At 40.5% G+C, this 23437-nt stretch overlaps 1 protein-coding gene across 1 annotated transcript in view; it reads right to left on the bottom strand.

The window, feature by feature from the left end:
* Window positions 1-23437, bottom strand: part of prkcab (protein kinase C, alpha, b) — a 120889-nt gene that overhangs the window by 74471 nt on the left and 22981 nt on the right. Inside the window, exon 3 of the mRNA XM_042505154.1 lies at window positions 2500-2582. Within this exon, the coding sequence (XP_042361088.1) occupies window positions 2500-2582 (83 nt within the window). The remainder of the gene's footprint in view (window positions 1-2499; window positions 2583-23437) is intronic.

Below are 23437 nucleotides of genomic sequence, written 5' to 3' on the forward strand. Positions count from 1 at the left end.
CAATACAACATAAAAATGTTGTATTGAAATATCCAACAATAAATGAAGTCTATACTGAATGCGTTGCTAAATGGCATGCAGTTAATGTTGAAAATGTGTTGCAGGGAAAACGCTTTGATACTGTTACTGCGTATAATTCGGTGGCGTTGTAGGATTCCTTCACTGTCTGATGTATCAGTTGATGTCTCCCATGTTGCCCAATAAATTAGAGCAACTAGTGAGAGTAAAGGGGATATGACGCAGTTAACAGGTGACCCAATGACAAGCATCATTACAGATTTTTACAGATTGGGACAATGTAAGAACAATCCTCAACAACATTAATAACATAGGTCTAGTTAATTTTATACATTTTAATGCAGAAATGTTACATATGATACTTTTTAAAAGGTACATTTTTTTGCATCAAAATATACTTAAGTACAAACGGTTTACATTAAGCAGAGTGGCCCAGAATAATGTTTATTATATTATTAGATTAAATTCTTGATGCATTAAAGTGTTCATCACTGGGATGTTGCATCTCGTTTTTTTTTAGTCGCATACAATAGAGATTAAGGCTGCACAATTATGGCCAGAATGATGATCATGATTATACTGATGAATGTTGTGATCACAATTATTTATCATGATTATCCAAGTTATTAGGGGCCAAATATTTTGATTTCACTCTTTTGAACAAACAGAGCACCACTTTCACTTTCATGTTGAGGTTCAATCTTAATAAAAAACAAATCTTTGCATCAAAATAAAACAGAAACTAATGTGCTTTTCAACTGAATTCTGGACTCCTACTGTATTTTCTTATGTATTTCTTTTAGGTGGTTTAACAAGTTTTGCTGCTTTGCATCACAGACACAACTCTGATGCAGTTTCTGCTTATCTTTTGTTCTCTCCTAATGCAGAAATACTTCCAAACAACAGATGATGATGATGGTTAATGACAGCAGATAATTGTTTTGCCCATCTGCAGTGGCAACAGTCAAGAAAGTTAAGCAAAAAAAAAACAAAACAGTTTTACAAAAGTGGAGGCTGGCTGTTTCTTTGCGAAGTGCTTGATTTGTTATGCACTGGAGTTTTGTAGAGCCCTCATTTTAAACATCAATATCACAGTCGATCATGTTAATTTAATTGTGGGAGGCCAAAATCGGGATTGTGTAGCTCCAATGGAAAGTAAAGTACCTCAAAATTGTACTAAAGAACAGAAGTACTGATGAGGACTTTGTCATCTATGCACAAACTGTACGTGCACGTGTGTTATTGGCTGGGTGCATCTAAGTAAACAGACATTAACACGCTGCGGCTGTGCTCGACCTCCGCTCTTATCTAACCAAGGACACATCCCATTCCTAGCTGGAGGGAAGAGGACACTAACAGCTCCGGCAGGGTCACACATTCACTCTTAAAAGATATAAAGCCTCCCGAGGGACCACAGAGGTCAGACTCCAACACTGATAAAACTCCACCACCCTGCCCCAACAGCATCAGACGAGCTTAGGGGCAAAGTGAGGGGGCTGAGGAGGGACAATGTTATCACACCTGATGTGTGGAAGTAAACAGTTGCTGATGCAGCAAGAGAGAAGGGCTCCAAGTGATTAACACTGCAGATAAGAGTGCTCAATTTTACAGGTTGACATAAAAAAATCTATATGATTTATTGCAATACTTTCATCCATGATATAATATTGATACACTGGTCTTTGAAGTGTTTTAAATGGTCAGTCTGTATAGATTTTCTTGAATTATGTGTGAAGAGCGTGGACAGGGATGAAGAAAATGAGAATGTTTGCGCCAATTTCAAATCTAAAAAGACTGATTGGGGGGGACCAAACTCTATTAAAATCACAGTACTTCGACTAAAAGATCCGTTTCCTTCAAATAGAATGGCCACAAATATTTTTATCTATATTTAAATAACTGAAGATTTGCAGATTTGAGTTCCTCTGACTGACTCACCATCTTTTCACCAGACATTTAAACTCTGCACTTCTTTTACTGCATTGCTTATCAGGTTTGAAAAATTCATTACAGTGAAACAACTTAAAAATACATGGGATAAACACTGTAGAATAACAAACACCCCTACTTTTTGGACACATATTTTGCTATTTTAATTATATTTTGGGGTTGCCCACACATTAATTTTTTTGTGGCAGCCCGCCACGATCAAAACATCTGCCACCACAAATCAACATATCAGTTCTCCACCCTGTGAGTTACAAACTGCTGCTGAAAACACATGGAGAGCAGAACAAACCTGCAAAAACCTCAGAATTTAGAGAGGGAAAAGATTGAAAAGGGGAATATAGGCATTTTAAAAGAGAAAAAAGAAAGTTTTCTATCAACCCCTCCGGTAAATTTGCTGTTAACTTATGTGCAGATCGGTGCATAGACTTGTGTACTTGCTGATAAGTCATCAAGCATTTTTGGCAGTATCGGGGGGATTTCTGGTACAGGTATCAGAACAACGCAAGTTTTGAAAGAAAAAGCTGAACTTACATCTGTGTCAGGACCCTTGTCGGCTCCAGGACAGGAGAAGGTGACGAACTCGTGGCACCGTTTGTGGACCACAAAACAGCACACTGAGAGAGAAAAGAAGGCAGTTTTACAATAACAATTTATGACACAATGCTGCCCACAGAAAGTGCATCCAACCACCAAATCTGCCTCTTAAGGTACAAGGTAGATCTATTTGTCATTTTTCTTAAATGCGGTTTAAGAAGAAATGAAATTAAAGTTGACCCTAAATCCTGCTACATCTTTTTGGCGTTGAGGGGAACAAAATGTAAGCAAGATACAAAATATGATATCCCTATTCTGTCTGGTGTTATCTGACAAACGGTTGAGAGATAAAGGGTGAAAGCAAACAGCAGTAAGCGAGGGAATGTGCATGTAAATCATCATCAGTCAACCTCAAAGTGAGTTTGACGAGCCTCTCTTGTATGGCCACAAACAGACACAATTGCATGCGCACTCCCACACTCACACCCACACAAAAAATGTCACTATATGATCCTGTGCCTTCTGCAACCGTCGGCTCTTTACAATCTGTCGGGTTGATGCCGATTGCATCATCGTCTCCTACCGAGCTGGGATCTGCCCCGACCAAAAGTGTCACTCAGCGTGACATGACTGACATGACACCTGACGCTGCTCTCATGTCAACAGTGGCATTTACATTTGGACGCTGGCACGGATCTTGGGGGAAAAGTGTGGACATCTGTGACAAGCTGACTCCCTCTCCGACTCTCAGTCTGTGTACCCAACTGTATTTTTTTTCCCTGCCATTGTGTGAAATTCCTCATTCTTTCTTTCATTCTCGCACAATCCGTCTGCTTTGCTTATTGTCAAGCTGCCTGCTTGTTCATGTGCACTTTTGTGCTGTCCCACCATTGTATTTGTGTGTTGTTTTTTTGTCTCTAACTCTGCCAGCTACGTCACAGTTGCCAGACAATCTGACGGCCATCGGTTGAACGAGATAAATTTCCTGAGTCCAAGAAACAGCAGGGGTTTCGACTGTCCGTGCAGATGGCTGGACTGTACCATGACGCTCAGATAACTGGACACATTTCACATGGATACATAGAACATCATTAATATGAGTATTGGTGTAATCATCAGTATATTCATCATAATGATTGTTTCCATCATCATAATCCTAATCCAAGGCTAACGGTCACTACAGCATTTTTCCTGTATATGTGTGTCAGAGGGGATATTCCCTTGCCACTGCTGTAGTGCTGAGCCAGTGGCAGCAGTAATAAAGAGGAAACGAGGCAGAGAGGGAAAGGAGGGGGATAAAAAGCTCAGCAAAATAGTAGCCCAAAGTGATTTATCCCAGCTCTGAAGTTGTCATCGGTGCCATTTGTCATTTTTATAATGTAAAATACTCCAAAAGAAAAAAACAAAAAAAAGGCTAGTGTAAAATGCAGACGGCTAAAATTTCTAGGACCCAGTCAGTGCGGACTTTGCAGCCATGCGAGTCCCTGAAGGAAAAAAGAATCGCTTGCACATTGACGCCATGCCACTAAAGTTAAATGAAGAAAACATTTGGATCCTCCTTGGATCTCTGTCAGGTGAAAATGTTTGAAAAGTTGAAATCACACCTGTATTTATACATGATGCTACAGGCTGACAAAATCTGTGATGGCTGGTTTAAATTTTTCTCAGTGTCGGTATCTTAACATTTCAGCACTTCCAGTTCCCTCATCTTAAAGCCAGTCAATTTTTTGAATGGGTTTTTGGTTAGATCCCTGAAATACGGTCTGTGATTAACACAAGCTTATAGAGATTTTCATGTTTTGCTCTACGACGTAAAATTCATCAGTAAATGTACTTCTTGCCAACTTGGAAGCTTTTAAAAAGGCGGTGGCTAAAAAGTGGCTAAATGGGGACTACAAAACGTTGTCGAACCAAGCTGCTCCGAACACGGCTTTACAACCTTGTTGTGGTGGCGATGTTAAATCATAGGACCGTGATGTAATTCAGTCATAGCTTAACATTCGCTTTTTTTCTTCTGCCAATTACATTTAGACTTTAAAAATGTTAAAAGTGAACATTATCACGCTAAATAAAACGTCTAAGTATCATAAATGTATATTTTGATGACGGGATCAGGGTGAAGCTAACTACCGCGTCAGGGCACCAGGGTTAATTTGGCTCTTCAGTTTACTGCGCTGCTCACGAACCCTAATGTGGTGTAAGCTAGTTAGCAAGTGATGCTGCTCACTCCATGATTACCTCTTGTATTTCTCACTGATTTATGTTTTTTTTCTGGTAAAAATCAAACGTATACTTTGATTTATGATGAAATAACTGCAAAACTTCCCCATTAGCCTCTGTTACACTTTGTGTTGAGAGCTAGATCACAAATGTTAGCATGCATACATGCTAAACTACGATGGGAACATGCTAAACACATCAATATATGTCAATATTTTAAACTCATCAGCATAGCTCTAAATCAGGACTTTCAGATTTCTGGATATAGTTCATAAAAGTAAGGTGTAAACAAAAAGTGTTTACATATTAAAATTACATTTTTCAATGTTAGTAATTCATATTTTGTTACTTACAAGTGTTCAAACTCAAATGAGGATTTTATGCTATGGAATCCCAACCGCAGCCGGCACAATGACATGACATTTAGGGGCCTTTGAGGACTGAGAAAAGATGCAAAAACAGACAAAGCAAGTAAAACCAGTGTTGAAATCATGCTTCATGTTGTGACAGAGAGTTTATAAAGCTTTTTTTTAATCTGTCACTGTCGAGTATATTAGCAATTGTTTTGGTGTTGACCTCAGAGCATTCATTCCCACTTCGCACCCACCTCCAACTTGCCCCACAGTCAAATTTTCAATCCTCCCAGCCCACATCCTGCCCACTCTGCTGTCAACGGAATTAAAAAACAAACCTTTGCTTACATGCAAAACACATGAAATCTGCTGTGTGTATTTTTATTTTCCGTACTTCAGTTTGGTGACACACACAGTTTTACTCAGCAGGATTAACTCCGAGTGCAGCCGTCGGGTTTCTCTTCTCCTCCCCACAGCTTGCTTACAAAATGTGAATCAGGGGCGTAATGACGTCCGTAGTTCTTCCTCTCCCTCTATCCATCAGCACTCCTCACACCTTCAGCAGCTACACACCCACTCGTCCATTACCACCTCTGCTTGTTGCTGATCTCAGACCAGCTTGAGTGTCTGCTGGTGCTGCAGCGAGGAGCTGAGCAGACTGCCCTGACACTGATCTCAGTTCAGAGGTGAAGAAGGGCGGTTAAGCTGTGTCTAGTGCAAGGGATGAATCAAGCATTGGACTGTGTGTGTGTGTGTGTGTGTGTGTGTGTGTGTGTGTGTATGTGTGTGTGTGTGTCAGGCTGGCTTACCCAGACTTACACAAGACAGAGACAGTGTTTCTCTGTGACTATAATCCCTGGCGTTGACTTTCATACACATGCAAACACACACACACACTGATACAAACATTAATCTAAAAGCTGTCTTAAGGCAGCAGGGGCCAATATGCTGCAGAGGCTGAAACACAGAGGCACTCTGAGAGCTCACGGGTTGTTACATGTACCCAACCAATCAGGAGGAAAGCTACAAAGACACCTTAAACTTACGCCTGCTCACCGTGTGCTGAATCAACTAAAGTCTTACTTCACTCTCAAATGATGAGAAAAAAAGAGGATGATACACATACAAAGAGACCTGCAGGAGCACTTAATTAAGGAGTACTTAGAGTGTTTTGTCTGTGGTTTTATTGCCACTATAATAAATCTTTGGTATCTGATCCGACTGGGAGACTTTAAGTGTCTCCAGATGATTTAAGTCCTCTCGGGGAGAGCTGTGTGAAGCAGCAGGAGCAGAGGTGACACAGTGACATACTGTATCGTCAGGGATATTATGATTAATTACTATGGGCTTTGTTTCACCAGCCTAATTGCATAAGCACAGAGATAAAGGGCTTTGGCATTACAAATCAGCTTACACAACACAAACGCTTTCTTGTGTGTGTGTCTGTGTGTGTGTGCGGGGAAGGTGGAAATGCCTTATACCCATCGTATGTCTCCACAGGTGGGCAGTTTGTGGCATGTTCTCACACTACTGTGGTGGCTTTTCTCCACCTCTCCATCCACATCCCTATCTCTTAACCACTGATCCTTTAAAGTGAGGCTTTAGCCCTGGCTAATCTGGTGAAATTGGTAATCTACCGAGCCACTGTTAATAGAATTATGTTGTGCTGCTGCCCAGATGAAAAGCTTGCGGAGGAGATAAGGGACAGGGCAGGACACCTGCAGCGGCGGGCTAACTCAATACCTTCTAGACACATTCGATTGATCCGGCACCCCCAGAGTGTATCCGAACACAAAGAGAAGTAACGCTTTGATCCGAGATCCACAGGAGGGAAAGAGGAGAGTGTGCGAATAGGTGAAGAGCGAGGGAACAAATCCACAGGGGTTTTGACTGTATGGATGTTTTGAAGGAATATTTTTATCCACATAAACCACCCTTATACTCTTTCATCTATAAAATTTAAGTGCCAAAATATTGTTGTGGGAATTAGAGTGACAACTAGGCATGCCACGATACCAGAAATTTAGTAGTCAGTAGCAATACCAGTGAATTTGCACTGTCAAAAAACAAAACAAAACAAAGCAACAAATCCCATCTACTTGGATATAAACTTCTTTATAAACATTTAAATCAAATTTTATTGTAATTTCATAATAAATCCCTGATTATACATCTCAGAGACAAAGTAATATTATATCTGCATTAATGAGATTTTTATGAGTGAGGAAATATATTAATATACAGCATAGTGACTTATTCCTCCATTCTTGTTCAGCACTTTCAAGGCCCTGACAGCCGCCTGCCTGAAAGAGCGTTCCCCCAAAGGGTTAAGCGTTTTTTTTGTTTTTTTTTTAAAGCAGCTGCTGATGCTTCGGTCTGCAGCTGTGATGCCAGACAGGTGAACACTGTCAGAAATGCTTGTAGCTGCATACTGACGCAATACAATAGATATGACAGAAATCACAAAAGATCTCTAACGTTACATATATGGACAATTTATTACTCATTCAAAATGAGTGGAAATGTTATCCCAGGTTTATTTTTTTCTTCTAGTTGTTCTTATAAGTTGCTAACTCTGGCTATTTAGACACAAACATTATCAGCTCCTCAATATTGTCATCAGCCAAAACCAGGTAACATCCGCGAGAAAGTTAACAATCTGAACTCCGCGCGGCAGAGCAAAATTGGGCATGAAACCGTTTTCCTCTGCCAACTTCGCCTCATTGAAATGACTGGAGGTGGCGAGTTACCACGCGGCAGTGTGAAAGGCCCTTAAGAGGTGATATTTGTGGTGGGCTATTTAAAGTGGTAAAAAGTGACAGTGACGAGCGCACTACTTTACACAAAGTTGAACAACTCTTCAGACTGGAGAAATGTGCAGTGTTAAGCGCCTCATCACGCTGCTTGCAGTTGTAGCATAATGTAAACGCGCTCCCATAGCAAAGTATTCAAAAATTGACTTTTAACGGCAAAAGAGAGCACTTGTAAACATTTATGCAACCCCGTCGAGTGCCATCACATTTTCAGAATTTTGGCATCAACTTGGTACCAGATCATTAATTCTAGCGACATGCCTAATGACAATTTTGTCACCATCTGGACATGTAGGACAAATTATTCATTGCACCACTCTCCTTGTCATACTGTCATGGTTTGGGGGTTTTCTTATACTGTGGGCTTTGTTTGGGGGTTTTCTGTTTTCTAGTTTTTCCTTGTTTCTAGTTACTGATGTTCTGTTTCCTGTTTTATTTTTGTATTTTTACTCCTTGTGTGTCACCTTTGCTTTTTCCCTGTGTCTGTCTGTGTGTCTCCCTGTCTCTCTATCTCTCTGTTTGCCTCTGTGTCTCTCTCCCTGTCCCTGTGTTTCCCTGATTCTGTGTCCCTCTGTCTCTGTTTCCCTGATTTGTGTCACCTGTGTTATCAATCTTGTCTCGTTTGCTCCAGCCCAGTGTTCCCAGTCACACCTTCTTGAGCTAACCAATCCCTGTGTTTCCCTCCTGTGTCCACCTACCCAGCTGTGTGTCATTGCCTTGATCAGTTCCTCTCTATATATACCTGTGTTTCTCTTTGTCCTTGTCAGTTTGTCTGTTTTCCTCACTGTGTTCTTGTTGTCCCTGCTGCTTTGTCCCTTTTGTCCCTGCTGTGTTACTGCCCTATGTTTTACCTGAGTGCCTTCTGTCAGCCTGGTTTGTTTCACTTTACTTTGTATTTTTGGTCACCTGTTGTTTTTTTGTGGATTTTCTTCAGCATTAAAACTGGCTTTGTGTTTGTACTCATAGCTCCCTTCTTGTGTTTCTGCTTTTTGGGTTCTCATCCTGCCTCAAACCTGACACATACATTTTAAACACAGACAGACAAGCTTCCTCCCAACCAGGCTGCTCCTTGCGTTATGTAAATTGTTTGTCATTTCAGGCAAGAAAAATGACACAGGAGGCGAGGAAAGGGGTGAGGGGGGTGTATTTTTCTCTCCTGGTTATTTTTAGGCTCGATTCTGGCCAGGGCTGGAACAGCGTGTACTGAACCCCACTGTGGCGGAGACATGAGGGAAGACATTTCCCCCACGCCGCTCTACACCTGGCCAACGGACACTATAAATAAACTCATACACACGTCTACGTGCAAACACAAAGGCAAGCAAATGTGCATGTGAGTGTAGAGTGAATGATGAGTGAAAAGCTCTTCCTGTGTAAGTGCTGAATGAGGGAGAGACGCACAAAGGGCCGATGGAAGTACTGCATCCTACTGTACATAAAGCAGAGAGCAGTGCTCCGGCCTCTGTCAAGCTCTCATCAAATTTTGATAGAGTTCAAAGAGAAACTACATCCGTACGTTGTTTACCGTCCTGATTGCTTTCACTAACCCTCTTGCTCTCACAGCGGCAAATACATGATTGAATCTGGACTCAAAGCAGCAAAAAAGCAAATAAGTAGAGCAAATTTAATTTCTGTTAGGGCACTTATTTATGTCTGTACTGTGTGTATAAAGTATATCTCTCTGCACACTCTATGTCAGTATCACTATAAAAGCATAAACATATTTCATATATTGTTTTATTTCTCCTCCAGAGGTCTTCAACAGTGTGACCTATGAACTGCTGCCATTGCACTGAGTGGCAGATCTGAGATTCCCAGAGCCACAGGTCACATGACCCATAACCACCAGCTCTCTCTTGAGACTGGTGAAGATCGATGGCCAGTGACTGCAGTCGGATTGTCTCGATGACAGCTAAGACAGCAGTACGTTTTGTGCAAGATGCTATTTTTATTTTAATTTAATTTATTTTTTTTAAGTATAAATATATTAACTGTTAATATCTTAAGGATATTTTTGGGGTAATTTCTTCTTTGGTTGCTTATTGCCTTTTTTATGTTGTTGAAAGAAATCAAGCCAATTTGCTCAGGTTTCAAAGGGTTAACCAGCTCCTGTCTTGTATTATGAAATCAGACAAGACAAATGTGCCTCATCTTCTATAGAGGAGCTATGCCTTTATTAGTTAGTGCAAGTTAGCTAGCATATCATCCATCATTTTTACTCAGCACCAAACTACTCTTGAAATACTTCTCTTGTTTTTTTTTTGGGGGGGGGGGGTCACAAAAGTCGAGCCAAGGCAGGTCACCTTCAAAAACCCCGTGTAGGAAAAACCCGGTCCAAGTAATGGCAGATTGGTTCACAGTTAAAACGCTGTACCAGACTAAATTGCCTCCGTATATCACAATATAAGTCTCTGTCCTTTCCCCACCACCCTTGGGGGATGAAGTATGTGTGATACATACCGGCAGGCAGTGTTTGCCTGTAGAGAGAGGAAATGAACAGAGCTGCAGCTACAACAAAGGCCTGGAAACTCAATTTCAGCACATACATCCAATTATGCATGCTATGGGCACAAAGAGGACAAAGGCATATGGTATGAACACAGAGTTAACTGTGAATATGTGACCTTGAAAGCAAACAAACAAAAAAAAAAAAAAGCTGCACACAAAGACCGCTGATGGACTACATTACAAGAAAAAAAGGAAAGAGAAGAAGAGAGAACAGAGCAGACATGAACAAATAGAAAGAGATAATGACGAGAACAGAAAAAAGCAGACCATGATAATCTTCCTCCCTCGTGTCTCCTTAAGGGGCCCACAAAATTAGTATAACTTCCCTAGAACTCTGTTTGTGTCTAGCAATTATCTCCATCACCACAATATCCGGCTGTATGAATATGCATGTGTGTTTGATTGTTTATATATGTGCATATATAAAGAATTATGCAATTTCTGCAAGGGAACAGGGAGTTGCAGAGAACACAGTCGAAAAACTCCTCAGGGGAGAATCAGCACAGTAGGGTTGCTGCTCCGTTTCAAACAAAGCAAAACAAAACAACCGTCACGAGCTCGCCGAACTGCTGTGCGTTCACATTCAAAGGGGGAGAAGACGGGGATCTCATACATGTGATTGGTTGAGAGAAGGTGGGAGGACTTTCAGTGGAGTTCAAGGTGATTTTGGCCCCTGTCAGACTGCATCACAGCGCTCATGTTGTCCCCTCTCCTCCCACACAGCCCTGCAGGTTGGCAGGCAATGGCGTTTCACTGTCTTTTGAGATCTGTGTTTGATTATGCATGTCTGGATAGCTTGTTAGACAGTAGAGACAACATCCCCTGGGAGCACGCTTGTTTTTTAAGCTTTTTTTTTTTTGCATGTTGTGTTTTGTTTGTCTCACTTTTTCGTCACACAGTAATGGTTGGGAGAAAAAAATCGATACAACGTAGTATTGCGATATGTGTAGCAATATCGTATCATTACACGGATGCCAAGTATAATTTTTTATGATATAAAAAATAATATCACAAAAACAAATTTAACATTTGGTGGAATACTAGAATAATACATTTTTTTCAGTTCACTAGATATGTTTTTCTGCAGTAAAATTTATATTTATTTGTAAGTATGTGAAACAAAAATCCTGAATGATTTTGGTTTGATGAAAATAAGAAGTTGGACTAAGTTGTACAATATGGGTTAGTTTATTTCTAAAGCTTGGAAAAATTAGGCTAAATTAAATCAATTGAATAATGCATTTCTACAATATAAAATTTGTTTATTCAGAGTCTGTCAAGCATATAGGCATACAAAATATATTCTCTTTTTTTTCTTCTTACGATTGGTGCATTTGGTCTCACACCTGAGCTGAGCATGTATTGATGGAAGTTTTCATATTAGAGTTCAGATACTCCATCTGCGTAGATTTTTGTCATTGGATATAATTAAGATTATCTATTTATTATCTATTTAATTAGTTGTACATATTTTCCTGTATAACGCTATTATGGTCAGTTTGAAAATTTATCAGCAGTCAGGTAAAAGTCATTTAAAAAATCTGCCGAGAAGTTAAGCCACAGTTGCAGCTCTCATGGCAATACTAGGAGTTCAAATCTAAATTCATCTTTGTAAATCTGTGTAAAATCATCTCTGTTTGGATTTACATTTAGGGGTGAGGTCTAATGTACAATTAAGGCAAATATCGGGTTCATTAAAAAAAAAATTTAACTTATTATTTTGTTACTTCTCCAAAAGTGACAAGACAACCAAAAGCAAGTGAACAACAATGCGCATCAGACACACAATGCAGGACGTAAGGCACCGCCCCCGGGTGAAATACCAAGTTTTCGCGAGCCTGACTACAGACTTTTGGTCTTGTTTATATAATAAGTCATTATTTCTATGTCATTAGTTGCCTAACAGCCATGGAATACATTATGCCAAAAAATGGGCAAGTGGCAAATGCCAAGGAGACATACAAATGAATTCATGCATTATCAGGTATGATGCCCACATACACACACACACAAACTAACACATGGAGCCCGTACTCACACAAATACACACAGTCTTTGCAGCACTAATAGTGTTTGTATTAAGAAATGGCCACAGGGGGACTGGATCAATTATTCCAAACTACAGGTGAGAGTGTTTGGCTGCCAGACATTTCTGAGTCACGCAGGGGAAATAGTGATACTGCTGCCTCATGAATTAAATATGACTCCTGACACAGATGCTAATACACACACACACACACACACATACCCAGGTTTAAGCATACACATTCATGCATGGGAATGCACATTTGTCCTTTTGAGCGCACACCTTTTCTGTCATGTATTTGCACTCAGAGACATGAATGCATGTAAAATGTGCACAAACGCTCATTTAAAGACACATAAAACCATTCAGTCACTACGGTGTATTTCTGTCAGACAAGACGGACACACCCGCAGCGACACTTTTAGAAATAAAGGTGCCATCTAGAAGCATATAGGGTTGCTCAGCTTGTCCCCATCAGGAAACCATTTCTTTGTTTTTGGTTGAACCTTTAAAAAGGTTGACAGACACTGTGCCAACACCTTGCACCCCAAAGCTTAGCTTCACAACTTCACCAACATGTAGGGTCACAGCTTCACCAGTGCGGTGAGGGCACAACACGTACTCTTCCCTCGTGTGTGTGTGTGTGTGTCTGTGAGAAGCAGAGAGTCGTAGGACAGAGAGAGGAAAATGACATGTCGGTGACAGTGTCTTACGCTGAATCCCCGTGTTCAGAATCGCTTTCCGGCTCCTCTGTGTGTGTTTGTTTTGGTGCCATGCGTTGTGTAGATGACCCCTCGGCCACACGGACAGACATAAAGCATTTACTTTATTCTTTATTTTGATGTAAACAAAATGAATGATAAAGCAAAACCTAAAAAGGATAGACTTTTTTTTTATCGTCAGGCGATAAATTTCGTCATATCGCACAGCCCTACTAGATATCAAACAAAAGCCAGAGACTGCATCATATTATGCTGCTGTGAACTGCAAATTCACTTCTGAGAAGAAGAGAGAAGATAATGTTATCTCAGAGCCTTACAGTGCAAAGCCTCTTCTCCTCCCTGCTGCTGCCTGCATGTCTGCAGCTCCCTCTACCAAAGAATAACATGAAAGTCAAGAGCGTTCACCCTGTAGCAAAATCTAGGGACCAAAACGTCTATGCTGCACACTGACTAGACAAACAAAACAAAACAAACTCTCCAGTTTTCAAAGGGCAGCCTTACAAATAATTCTGGCTAGACCCTCATCCCTTTGGGAAGAACCCTTTTGGAGCCCTTGTTTCTGAGAGTGCACTGCAGTCACTGCAGTATGCACTCACTACGCTGGGTTCTCTTGTCTCCTCATCTCACACACAAATATACATACACGCATGCACACACACACCCACACAGAGTCAGTGATGTATCACCTGCAGTAGTCTGGCTCAGAGCCCCCTGTGCCTGTGTATCAGGTGTCACAGTGGTAGTAATGTAATGAGTCTGAGCTAGCTGTGGTCCATACAGAGGCTCTCAGACTGACACGGCTGCAAACAGACAGGACCAAATTGGCCGTGCAATAGACTGGCTATTAACGAGACGTGTTTGCAAGCACACATGCTGACTCCCCCACATGCAAAAAAACCCAAAAAAACAAAAACCTGAACACGCCTACATGATCAAGCACAGTCATCTGAGGTAACAGCTTTCCTTACAATCACTCTGGCTTCTATGTGCGCAGCCTATACACAGAGAGAGCACGTGACCGGGCAAAAGGCAAAGGTCAAAGCCAAGTCCCAGTCTGGTGCCTGGGGACAAACTGATACCACCAATCAACATCAGAGCATCTTCCACTCCTGCGGCACTACATGTCCTAGACTAATTTGTTTGGGACCAGTGAAGTCAAGGCTAAATTTGTCTCCGGACATTTTGAAACAGAAGTAACACACTTCTTGTTTTCTCCCCATTTTAGTCACTTTTAATAAATTCTCTGATAGGTCTTGCTTTTCATCTTGTCTGTTCTCACTCAAACACAGAGACCAGACAGAATGGTTCCTTGTAAAACACTGACCTTGATCAAAACTCGCCTCTGTGGTTGAAAAAAAACCCCTTCAATATGAAAAATGTGTTTTGATTATTACAATTAGAATGCAGTGTAGTCCAAAGCTCACTATTCAGTGACTAAAATGTTAACAAATTGTACATAAACGTATGGATTACATTAGATGTAATTAACTTGGGTCTATTCTCCGCTACATGCGGACATCCTGCTGCAGCTGCTGATATACAGCTGATACAATGTGGCAGCTGAACAGTTTGGTACACTTACTACTCAAATTTGCCTGCTTTGATGTCTGCTCTTGCCCTTTTTCTTTCTTGTACCATACTCTCTTCACATCAAAGCAACGAGCAGAGACGATTTCTACCTCTTCTACAACCCCGCTTCACGCTTTTTTGTGTTTATTCCCAGACTACATGCTGATGAGTCTAAAAAATCTGAGTCGTGATGCTCATAATTCGCACCACTGCGGGTTCTCTTTGCAACAGTTTTAAATGTTTTTTGTCATCATGAATCTGTGATATCAACTGATTTTAAAATATACTCAGAAAAATGTAACATTAATGCAACAATATGTAGCATTTGAAAGAACATCCGTCCATATCATCTTTAAGGTATGCCTTTATTTTGACATTCCCATAGCATGTGTGTCTCACCATCACACTTCATCATGCAGATAATGGCAACCAGTGTTGAAATATTATGAGTTTTGGAGAAAATAGAGTCAACATTCGAAACATGCCATATGCAAACTGTATAAGATAAAAATACTCAGGAAACACAACGGACATTGCTGGAAATCTCACTCCGCTAACTTGTTGCTGTTGCAACATTAGATGCTCCGTTTCAACGATGTAAGGCTGAAAAAACATGCATGCAGGCTGAAATTCAATCGTGCTGTTCTGTCAGAAGATGCAGTGACCTAAACCAACAGTGAGTGAGAAAAAGGGTTTTTTTCACACATTCATTTATTTGTGGTGGCCTGCCACTCAAGGCCGGCTCTACTCAATTTGGTGCCCTAGGCGCCCTAACCCTAACCCGCACCTCCGCACCCAATAACGACACATCACGTGCTCACACATAATTTAGGAACATGTCACTGTTTATTTATTTGTAATGTTAATTTTTTTTTCTAGACAGAAAACACTAAGTGAGAGCGCCAGTGGGCATAGAAAATTATTATTTTATTATTATTTTCCCTCGAGGCCAAGGGGGACTGGCGGCGTGGCGGCGCCCCTCCAGCAGATGCCTCCCTAGGCGACTACCTATATCGCCTATGCCAAGAGCCGGCCCTGCTGCCGCTGATAAAACACAACACTAATAGTTTTTCTATTTTTGGAGCTGGACTGTTTATTATCGATTTCACTGTTGAAATACTGTAGATACGCCATGCAGTTATTAATTGCAACACACTCTCGGAGCACAGAACTGATTCTAGTCACAGACGGAGCAGCAGAATGTCAGGTGCATTCCAAGATAAACTTAACCATTCATTCTGCCGGGTCTAAACTGCGTCTAACTCGCCTCTACAGCAGCTGCTCCTCTCATCCGCTGATCAAATCAACTGATCAATTATTCACCACAAGACTCACAAACTGCTGCTGAGGAAAAAACAGATGAAGAGCTCCACCTGTGCTGCATTTACAGACCCCCAAAAACCTCCAAATTTAGAGAGTGGACGCAGAATAATGCAAATGGACACAGACATTTACAAGAAAAGAGAAAAATGATCACACACACATAAAAAATGGATAATTTTGGATTTAATCTTCATACTAAGGTCTAGTCCTCATACAAAGTGGCTGACTGAGAAAATGTTTTTTAGGGCTTTTAATTTTTCTGTTAACATGGCTAACCTGAACCAAGAGCCTGACACTGTTACAAAAGCAACATTTCAGATTTCAGAGGGCTTTCTTTGACAACCGACATGAAAGAGCAAATTCCAGACTTAAGGGTCACTTCACAGTTCACTCTTATTTTAACTGCTTCAATTGTTGGTGTGTATTTATGTGTATGCTCAGATAAACACACTTATACAAGAGCTCTTTGAGCTAGAGGCTAAAAGAAATGTTAAAGTCAGATTAAAGCCTCGCTTGCTATTCTTCAACATGAATATTACAACTGGTGGCTGTTTTCAATAAAAAAAAAAAATATGATGTCTGAATTGATTACATTTTGCAAACAGCAAAAAGACCCAAAGACCTCATCTTTAATAACAGCTACACCTGACAAATTTTTCCAGCGGTGCTACCGTTGAACTGCATGAATCACAGTGAATTTATGTAGTAGTATGAATCATATTTCTTCCCGTGTCAGCAGCTTACACATCCACCTGGAGTTAGATGAGCAAACACAATACCTAAATTGAGATGAGTCATCATGGCCTTTTGCAGACATGAAGCACTGCTTAGTAAATCATGTATAACAGTAAATCAGTTGATATACACAAAGGTCAGTCTGAGTTTACAATAGAAGAAAATGCTGATTTTTTATCAGGTGTGTGACAATGGTAAAAAAAAATGCAAAAAAAAATAAAATAAAAATAAGGCTTGGGTGATTCATCGGCGTTATCAAAATCATCAATTATGGAAATATGTCAGTTTGCAAAACGTGTTGAGGCGTCACCATACAGTAAGCTGCACATGATTGGAGCATTAAATCAACATATCACTGCAATGCTTTTGAGTTTGACGTCCGGTATTCTTCGATCAGGCATCTGAAAAATTGCATCTATTTAATTCCAATAATAATAATTACTATTAATATCATATCATAGCAGTGATGTGGAAATAAGACTCATTTTTAAATAAACATATTGTTTTCAAGACAAGATGATGGAATACAATTCTTTAGTGAGACACATTTTTATTATTTATTTTTTTGATAAATTAATTGTTATATTAACCGAGATTTTTATTTATTTATTTTTTTAAAGTCTTGAATAACTGAAAAATTTGTCATTCGACGAGTTGACTAATTGGAAAAAATAATTGTGAGATTAATTGCAATAAAAATAATCGATAGGTGCAGCCCTAAAAAAGGGGGGATACAGATGAAAGGGATGTCAGGAAAGCAAATAAACAAAAACAAAAAAACATGCAAAAATAATCAAATTAAAAAGGTGACAGGGGGAAGTAATGCAGATTATGAGAACAGCACAGAAGAATTGGAGCCTTCCCGTCCTCTCATTTTGCCGTGCTGATGAGCTGATCCAGGGTCAGCTGGGGCCAAGTTAACTGCACAGCAGCCAAGCAGATGAGAGCAAACCGGACAACTCTCACCACGAGGCCTGCTCTCTGCCACAAACAAACACACACACACACACACACACGCAAATATACATGCACATACTGTACATATACACATCCTCAAACACATGCCCTCATCCAGATGCACATATGCAAATGTACAGATGCGAGGAGAGACTCACAGATGGACACTTAAACATGCAGACACAGCCTCCTCAAATATGCAGAGACTTGAAAACTCACACACACACCCACATACACACTATGGCACAACCCTTCATTCTCTGTCCCTCTCTTAAGCCGTCCAGAAGTGTATTTTTGTAGCACGAAAACTGCAGAGCCCCAGAGAAACACCGTCATGCTGTATTGAGGTCAAGAGGATTGAGCCAGAAAACCTGGCCATTGTAAGAAGCAGCAGTCCGTAAACTGTAGTGTTGCTTTAGCCCCTTTATTGCTGATTAATGGCACTCGGCTGAGAAAGGGAGCATGACTCTTCTCATCACTAGGCGTCTCTGTGCTTGGCTAATTGGCCTAGTTAATCCATACGCCTGCATCCAAGCCTGTGTAGAGCGATTAGTCAGCCCGTCGAGTGCATGGCTCGTACCATTTGGAGCCGAATAAGGCGGAGAGAAAAAAAGCAAAAGGCAGCATCTGTGGCAAAATGGCATTCTGTGCTTTCTGCAAGATGGTTTCAATTAGCACCTGCTACCTCCCACGCCACCCCGTGATTTCTTATTGTTTTTTTTTTTTATCTTTGTCCTTTTTTTTTTGCTCCGTTTCAACAGCAATAATCTGACTTTTTCAGCCCTAGTGCAAAGACTTAATGATAGCAGTGTCAGCTGGTTGCACACTAGACTTTTAAAACCACATAAGTCTTGTAGGAAGTAAAATCCTGAATGAGGGGGCCTGATCACCAAAGTGTTTTTTTTTTTTTTTTCTGAGGGCAGTGTATTTTTTTAAATTCTCTGCAATGGGAGCGCTGCGTATTTACGCTGCACTACAAACGCCAGCTGTGTTGCATGACACTCGGCATGAGTGCTGCTGATTGGATGTGTTTTTTAGAGCACCAAGAGCTGAAAAATGTTCAACTTTGGATAAAATCACCACGCTGTGTATGTTTACATGCAGGAAATACTCCAAGTTTTGCCCTTTTTCTGAAAAAGACAATTTTCCAGCCAACCTGTATCTATGTATAAGGGCAAAAAAACCCTTTCCACTATGACTCCTGTTTACTGTGCATACTCTGATTAACGTGCCCTAATATGCTGCTCATCACATCGAAATATGGAGAGGCAGAACGGCTAGAGCCGCTTGTCATTTTGCTTCTTTGCATCAAAATAAGATTTAGCAGGTCTTGGCACTTCTGCACTGGTTTCAGTTTTTAGCCTCAGAGGTTGCAGCTTGCTTTATAGTCAGTTTTCCGCTCATTGTTTAGTTGTCGGGCTGGAACTATGCTGTTCTGGGTCAGTCTTGGTACTCTCATGGCCTCACACACATGCTGCTGAAGACAGTGGAGCATTTAGCAGCTAAAGAGCCAGATATTTTTCAATTTTAGTCAGCAGACAAACACAGAGCTAAAAGTAGAGGGAAAATTGGGCTTGCAGTCATCAGGTGGACAGAAACACAACTCCAAAGTAATGATACTGTCGCTCTATTTGCTGGATGTGTAAATAAGTAACTATTTCACAATATTATCTTTAAAACAGATAATATGTTAATTTTATTTAAGAAAAATTCATTTACAGAAACATTTCTACTATCTGCAAATGGCTAAAAAAAAACAGGTATTACTGGTTCACAGAAAGAGAAGAGGAAAATAAAGTAGCATATACTGGCTACATATATCAGGTCAACACTCCCACTCTTTGGTGCACTAAATAACTCATGACCTTTTACTCTGCGGACAGGACTATATGTCAGTGAAACAGCAAATGTATGAGGATGCCATTTAAACCTAATTTTAACCAACAGCCATCTTCTCCTTGGAAAAAAAAGACTTAGAAATCCTGTGAGATGTATCGCTTTTATCCTGTCACACAGGTTGAATGGATGATTTGATGATATGGACTTTTTGAATGTCCACATATAGTATAAGCTCATACATTCAAACCAGCATTTTTCTGATAGCTTTCAATGAACACTCCATTGTTTTAACTTTTTCAAGTAAAATGTTATGCCAGCAAGGAAATAAAATACATATAAAGCAATCCATGAAGATGCTGAGCTATTTTACTGGATAAGTGAAAATTAAGCCCAGTTAAGACCAAAGATTTGTGATGAGATGAGTTAAAACTTGCAATAACTTGCAATGAGCCTGTCTGCAGCGTCCTAAAAAAACCTGCAAGTTCACCGCGATGCAACGAGATGAGAGAGTGTATCATCTCTATAGCAACAACTCTTTGTGCTTTAGTTCTGATTTCCTGCTTTTCAGGCTTATTATTTTGTTGCTAAATCTAATTGGAAGCTTATTAGAATAAGAGTGAGGAGAGTGATGATGGGACTCTTGCTTACAGCTGCATCTCTAGGAGGCTGGTGATGAAACGGAGAAAACGTAAACAAAACAACCAGAGCGTCAGACAGATCGTATTCATAGTAGCAGCAAGACACTGTCTGCGGACAGATGACTGACTTAAACAGTGGCCTTTCCTACAAGTTGGTTGGTTGTTGACAGAGGTGACGTGCCTTATGTTCTTAAACCAGCAGCTGGCAATTTGACCCGCTGAGGGTCAAAGGTGACATCATCAGCTGGCCTGAATCAGCTGAAACCGGCCAACTCACACCACTGCAACTTTTCTCTGCAACGTTCGAAAACCATTTCGTCCCATCGCGAATCTTGTTCTAAACTGGGCTTTAAGGGAGAGTAAGTGGATCACCAATGCCAGCAGGGTTCATCCTCCGGGGACCTTGAATATCTACACAAAACTTAATGAGATATTTCAGTCCGGACCGCCGTGAATAAAGACACAAAGGAGCTTGTGGTTTTGAGCAGGTTTTGAGCCTGCACCCTTCTTACTGCTCTCTACAGTGAGGTGATTTAGCTGGCCCATTGAATACATATGTGGTTAACCTCACTTTCAGATACAATTACGCCCACCGCTCTCAATCCTCTCTCTGCTGCTGTGTTTCTTATCAGCCTCTCCGGCTCCGTGTGAAGAGCTGCTCTTACAGATGGAGGCCTAATTTTTCACTCAACAGCTTCCAGTGCCACACTGTTGTGTGAAGTCTTCTCTGTCCGTGCAGCCGGGCTGGATCAAAGAGCTGTTGACACAGTCTGAACCGACTTGTCAAGGCTACCATGTCTTTCTGACATTAGGTTTGCATTACAGTGCCTGCAAGGGTGTCGCAGTGATAATGTGCTTTTGTAATATCTGCGAGAAGGAAACAGGCTATAGTGTGTTCAGTGTACATTGTGTGAGTAGGTGTGAGCAGATCTGCCATGTGGGGTGTGGCTGATGTATGGCTTACTATTCCTGCTCGGCAGAGAGACATATTGGTCATTCTGCACCAGCTGCAGAATCTGTTAATACTCAAAACATGTGCACATACATTAGCTAGGCCAGTGTTTCCAAAAACTAATATAGACTATGTTTTTCTGAGTTTAATACAAAGCAAAAAACACAACTGAATTGCCTCTTTGTGAATATATTTCACTTTCTACCTTGCAAGAAAGACCATTTTTTAAATTAGTTATGATAGCTTTATTGGATCAGTCCCTTACTTTGTACTTTGACCCTTAACTACAAGAGTACAGTGATACAGTAGCAGATGTAGCGGTGTTGCTGTTGTTTCCTGGGTCTCTGACCCCAATATGGCCTGTAACAGGAATCTGTCTCCACAGTAAATGCATAGATAGGTAAAATTAAGTTAAGAGGGAACTGATAAAAGGTCACAAAGTAGTAAACTAAGCCTCACCAACTCTTTAACTGTTACAGGAGGCAGCTGTCATGATCGGTAAGGACATATAATAACTGAGCTCTCTTGCTTCGGCATTAGCATTTTCTCCCTCTGGCTTGAATACTGAACTAGCACAGAGATTTATCAGGCAGTCCCTTCACCATTCTGCAAATTCATCATGTTTGTATTTCCTCGTTGTAGATACAATATTATGTCTATAGAAACAGGTGGCATTACAAAATACGTTAAAGTCAGTGGTGACTGAAGAAGAGAAATGTGTAATGAGAATGAATTGTTCAGAGAGTCAAAATGTGCATGACTTATCATGCTACGATCATGTGTGTGCGCCCGTGACCGAGTGTGTGTTCGCAGTTGATCTAGCAAACTACTGGACCAATCAGCCAAATATTTTGTGTTCATGTGTATTACTGTATGCTCAATAGGCTTAGGCAGTATCACAGTATTACAGTATGTAGAAATCCCAGTTTTTTAGTACTGTCATTAATACAGGTGGGATAAGTTACAGGACTGTAAACACCCGGCAGCCAGCAACAGAGAGACCATGAGGAATAATGGCATGTTATTTACATCTAACTTGGTGAATTTAAGACTTATTTCAACCAAACAGGAGCTGGTGATTTTTGAAGCAGTGGACCTACTAATTAGATTATTATCAAGAGTAGCAAAGACAGTTTGGGTGAGTTAAATTTTGATTCTGTCGAGTTTGAATGAAGAGGGTTTTCTGATGAGTTAATAAGGCAACTAAACCTCGTCAGTCTTCCATGACCGAGAGAAAGTTGAATTCAAAAGGTGTACAGTTGTATTTCTCTGTTTAATAGGGGGAATAGGTGTGAGAATATTACTTTTCTTAACATTTTGTAGGTTTCTATTGTGTATTTATCAGTCTGAAATGCTGAAAGCAAGTAGCCCACTCACCATTGTGGTGGTGTGATGTTAGCGCCGCACGCTTATACCATCATATACTGTATACCCTGGTGAAATTTCAGGAAGATATGAAATACCACATAACACCCAAGTCTAATGCTTAAGGACCTCTTGTGGATGTTGTTATTCACAGTTGAAAAACCATTTGTATTGACACCCTCATTGAGTGTGTTGCAGGTAACTTTTGGCCTTCATTGTGGTTTAAAATCCAACATCCACTGAAATGTTTGGACCATCAGCATCTGCTGATTAATTCCATATTCAATATGTTCTCATACTGTAAAGTTCAACACAATACAAGACCAAAAAACAGAGTGGATTATTCCAGACAAACAAAGATTTGTCTTAAGATCTTGAATTAGGACTGAGCTGAGACAAGACGAAGGCTATTTGTCATGTGCTGAATTTCAGAAGTACAAGAAAATGGCCAAAATCTGATTGATGGTAAATTGAGCTCAGTTATGTCTGGATGTTTGTCAAAGAAAGAGAATCTGCCTTTCCTCAGGAATAGCCTACAGACAAGGCTAATACCATTACAACTCCAGTTAGGAATGACATGGATCAAATATTCCTGGCTGTGTTTCATTTATTAAAAATACATTCGCGCTCATAATTATATCGTATCTTCTGAAATGCACTGCAGAGCGTCTCCTGGAATTACAAGAATTGTCAAGAGTGGCTGCGTTGAGAGTCAGAGAGCGGCTGACTAGCGATGATTTGCACTCTACTGAGTGCACTTTTATCATTTTTATCCTGTTATGCTTTGTTGGCCATATTTCTGCTTTCATAAAGTAATCAAAATCCTCATGATGTAATGCTACGGTGCAGACTTTCAGATATTACAACAAAACAGTTGGCGAGAAAGGATGCAAACACCTCAAACCCACACACATC

Source organism: Plectropomus leopardus, chromosome 17 (assembly GCF_008729295.1).
Source record: "Plectropomus leopardus isolate mb chromosome 17, YSFRI_Pleo_2.0, whole genome shotgun sequence".
In the NCBI taxonomy this organism is placed as follows: Eukaryota; Metazoa; Chordata; class Actinopteri; order Perciformes; family Serranidae; genus Plectropomus; species Plectropomus leopardus.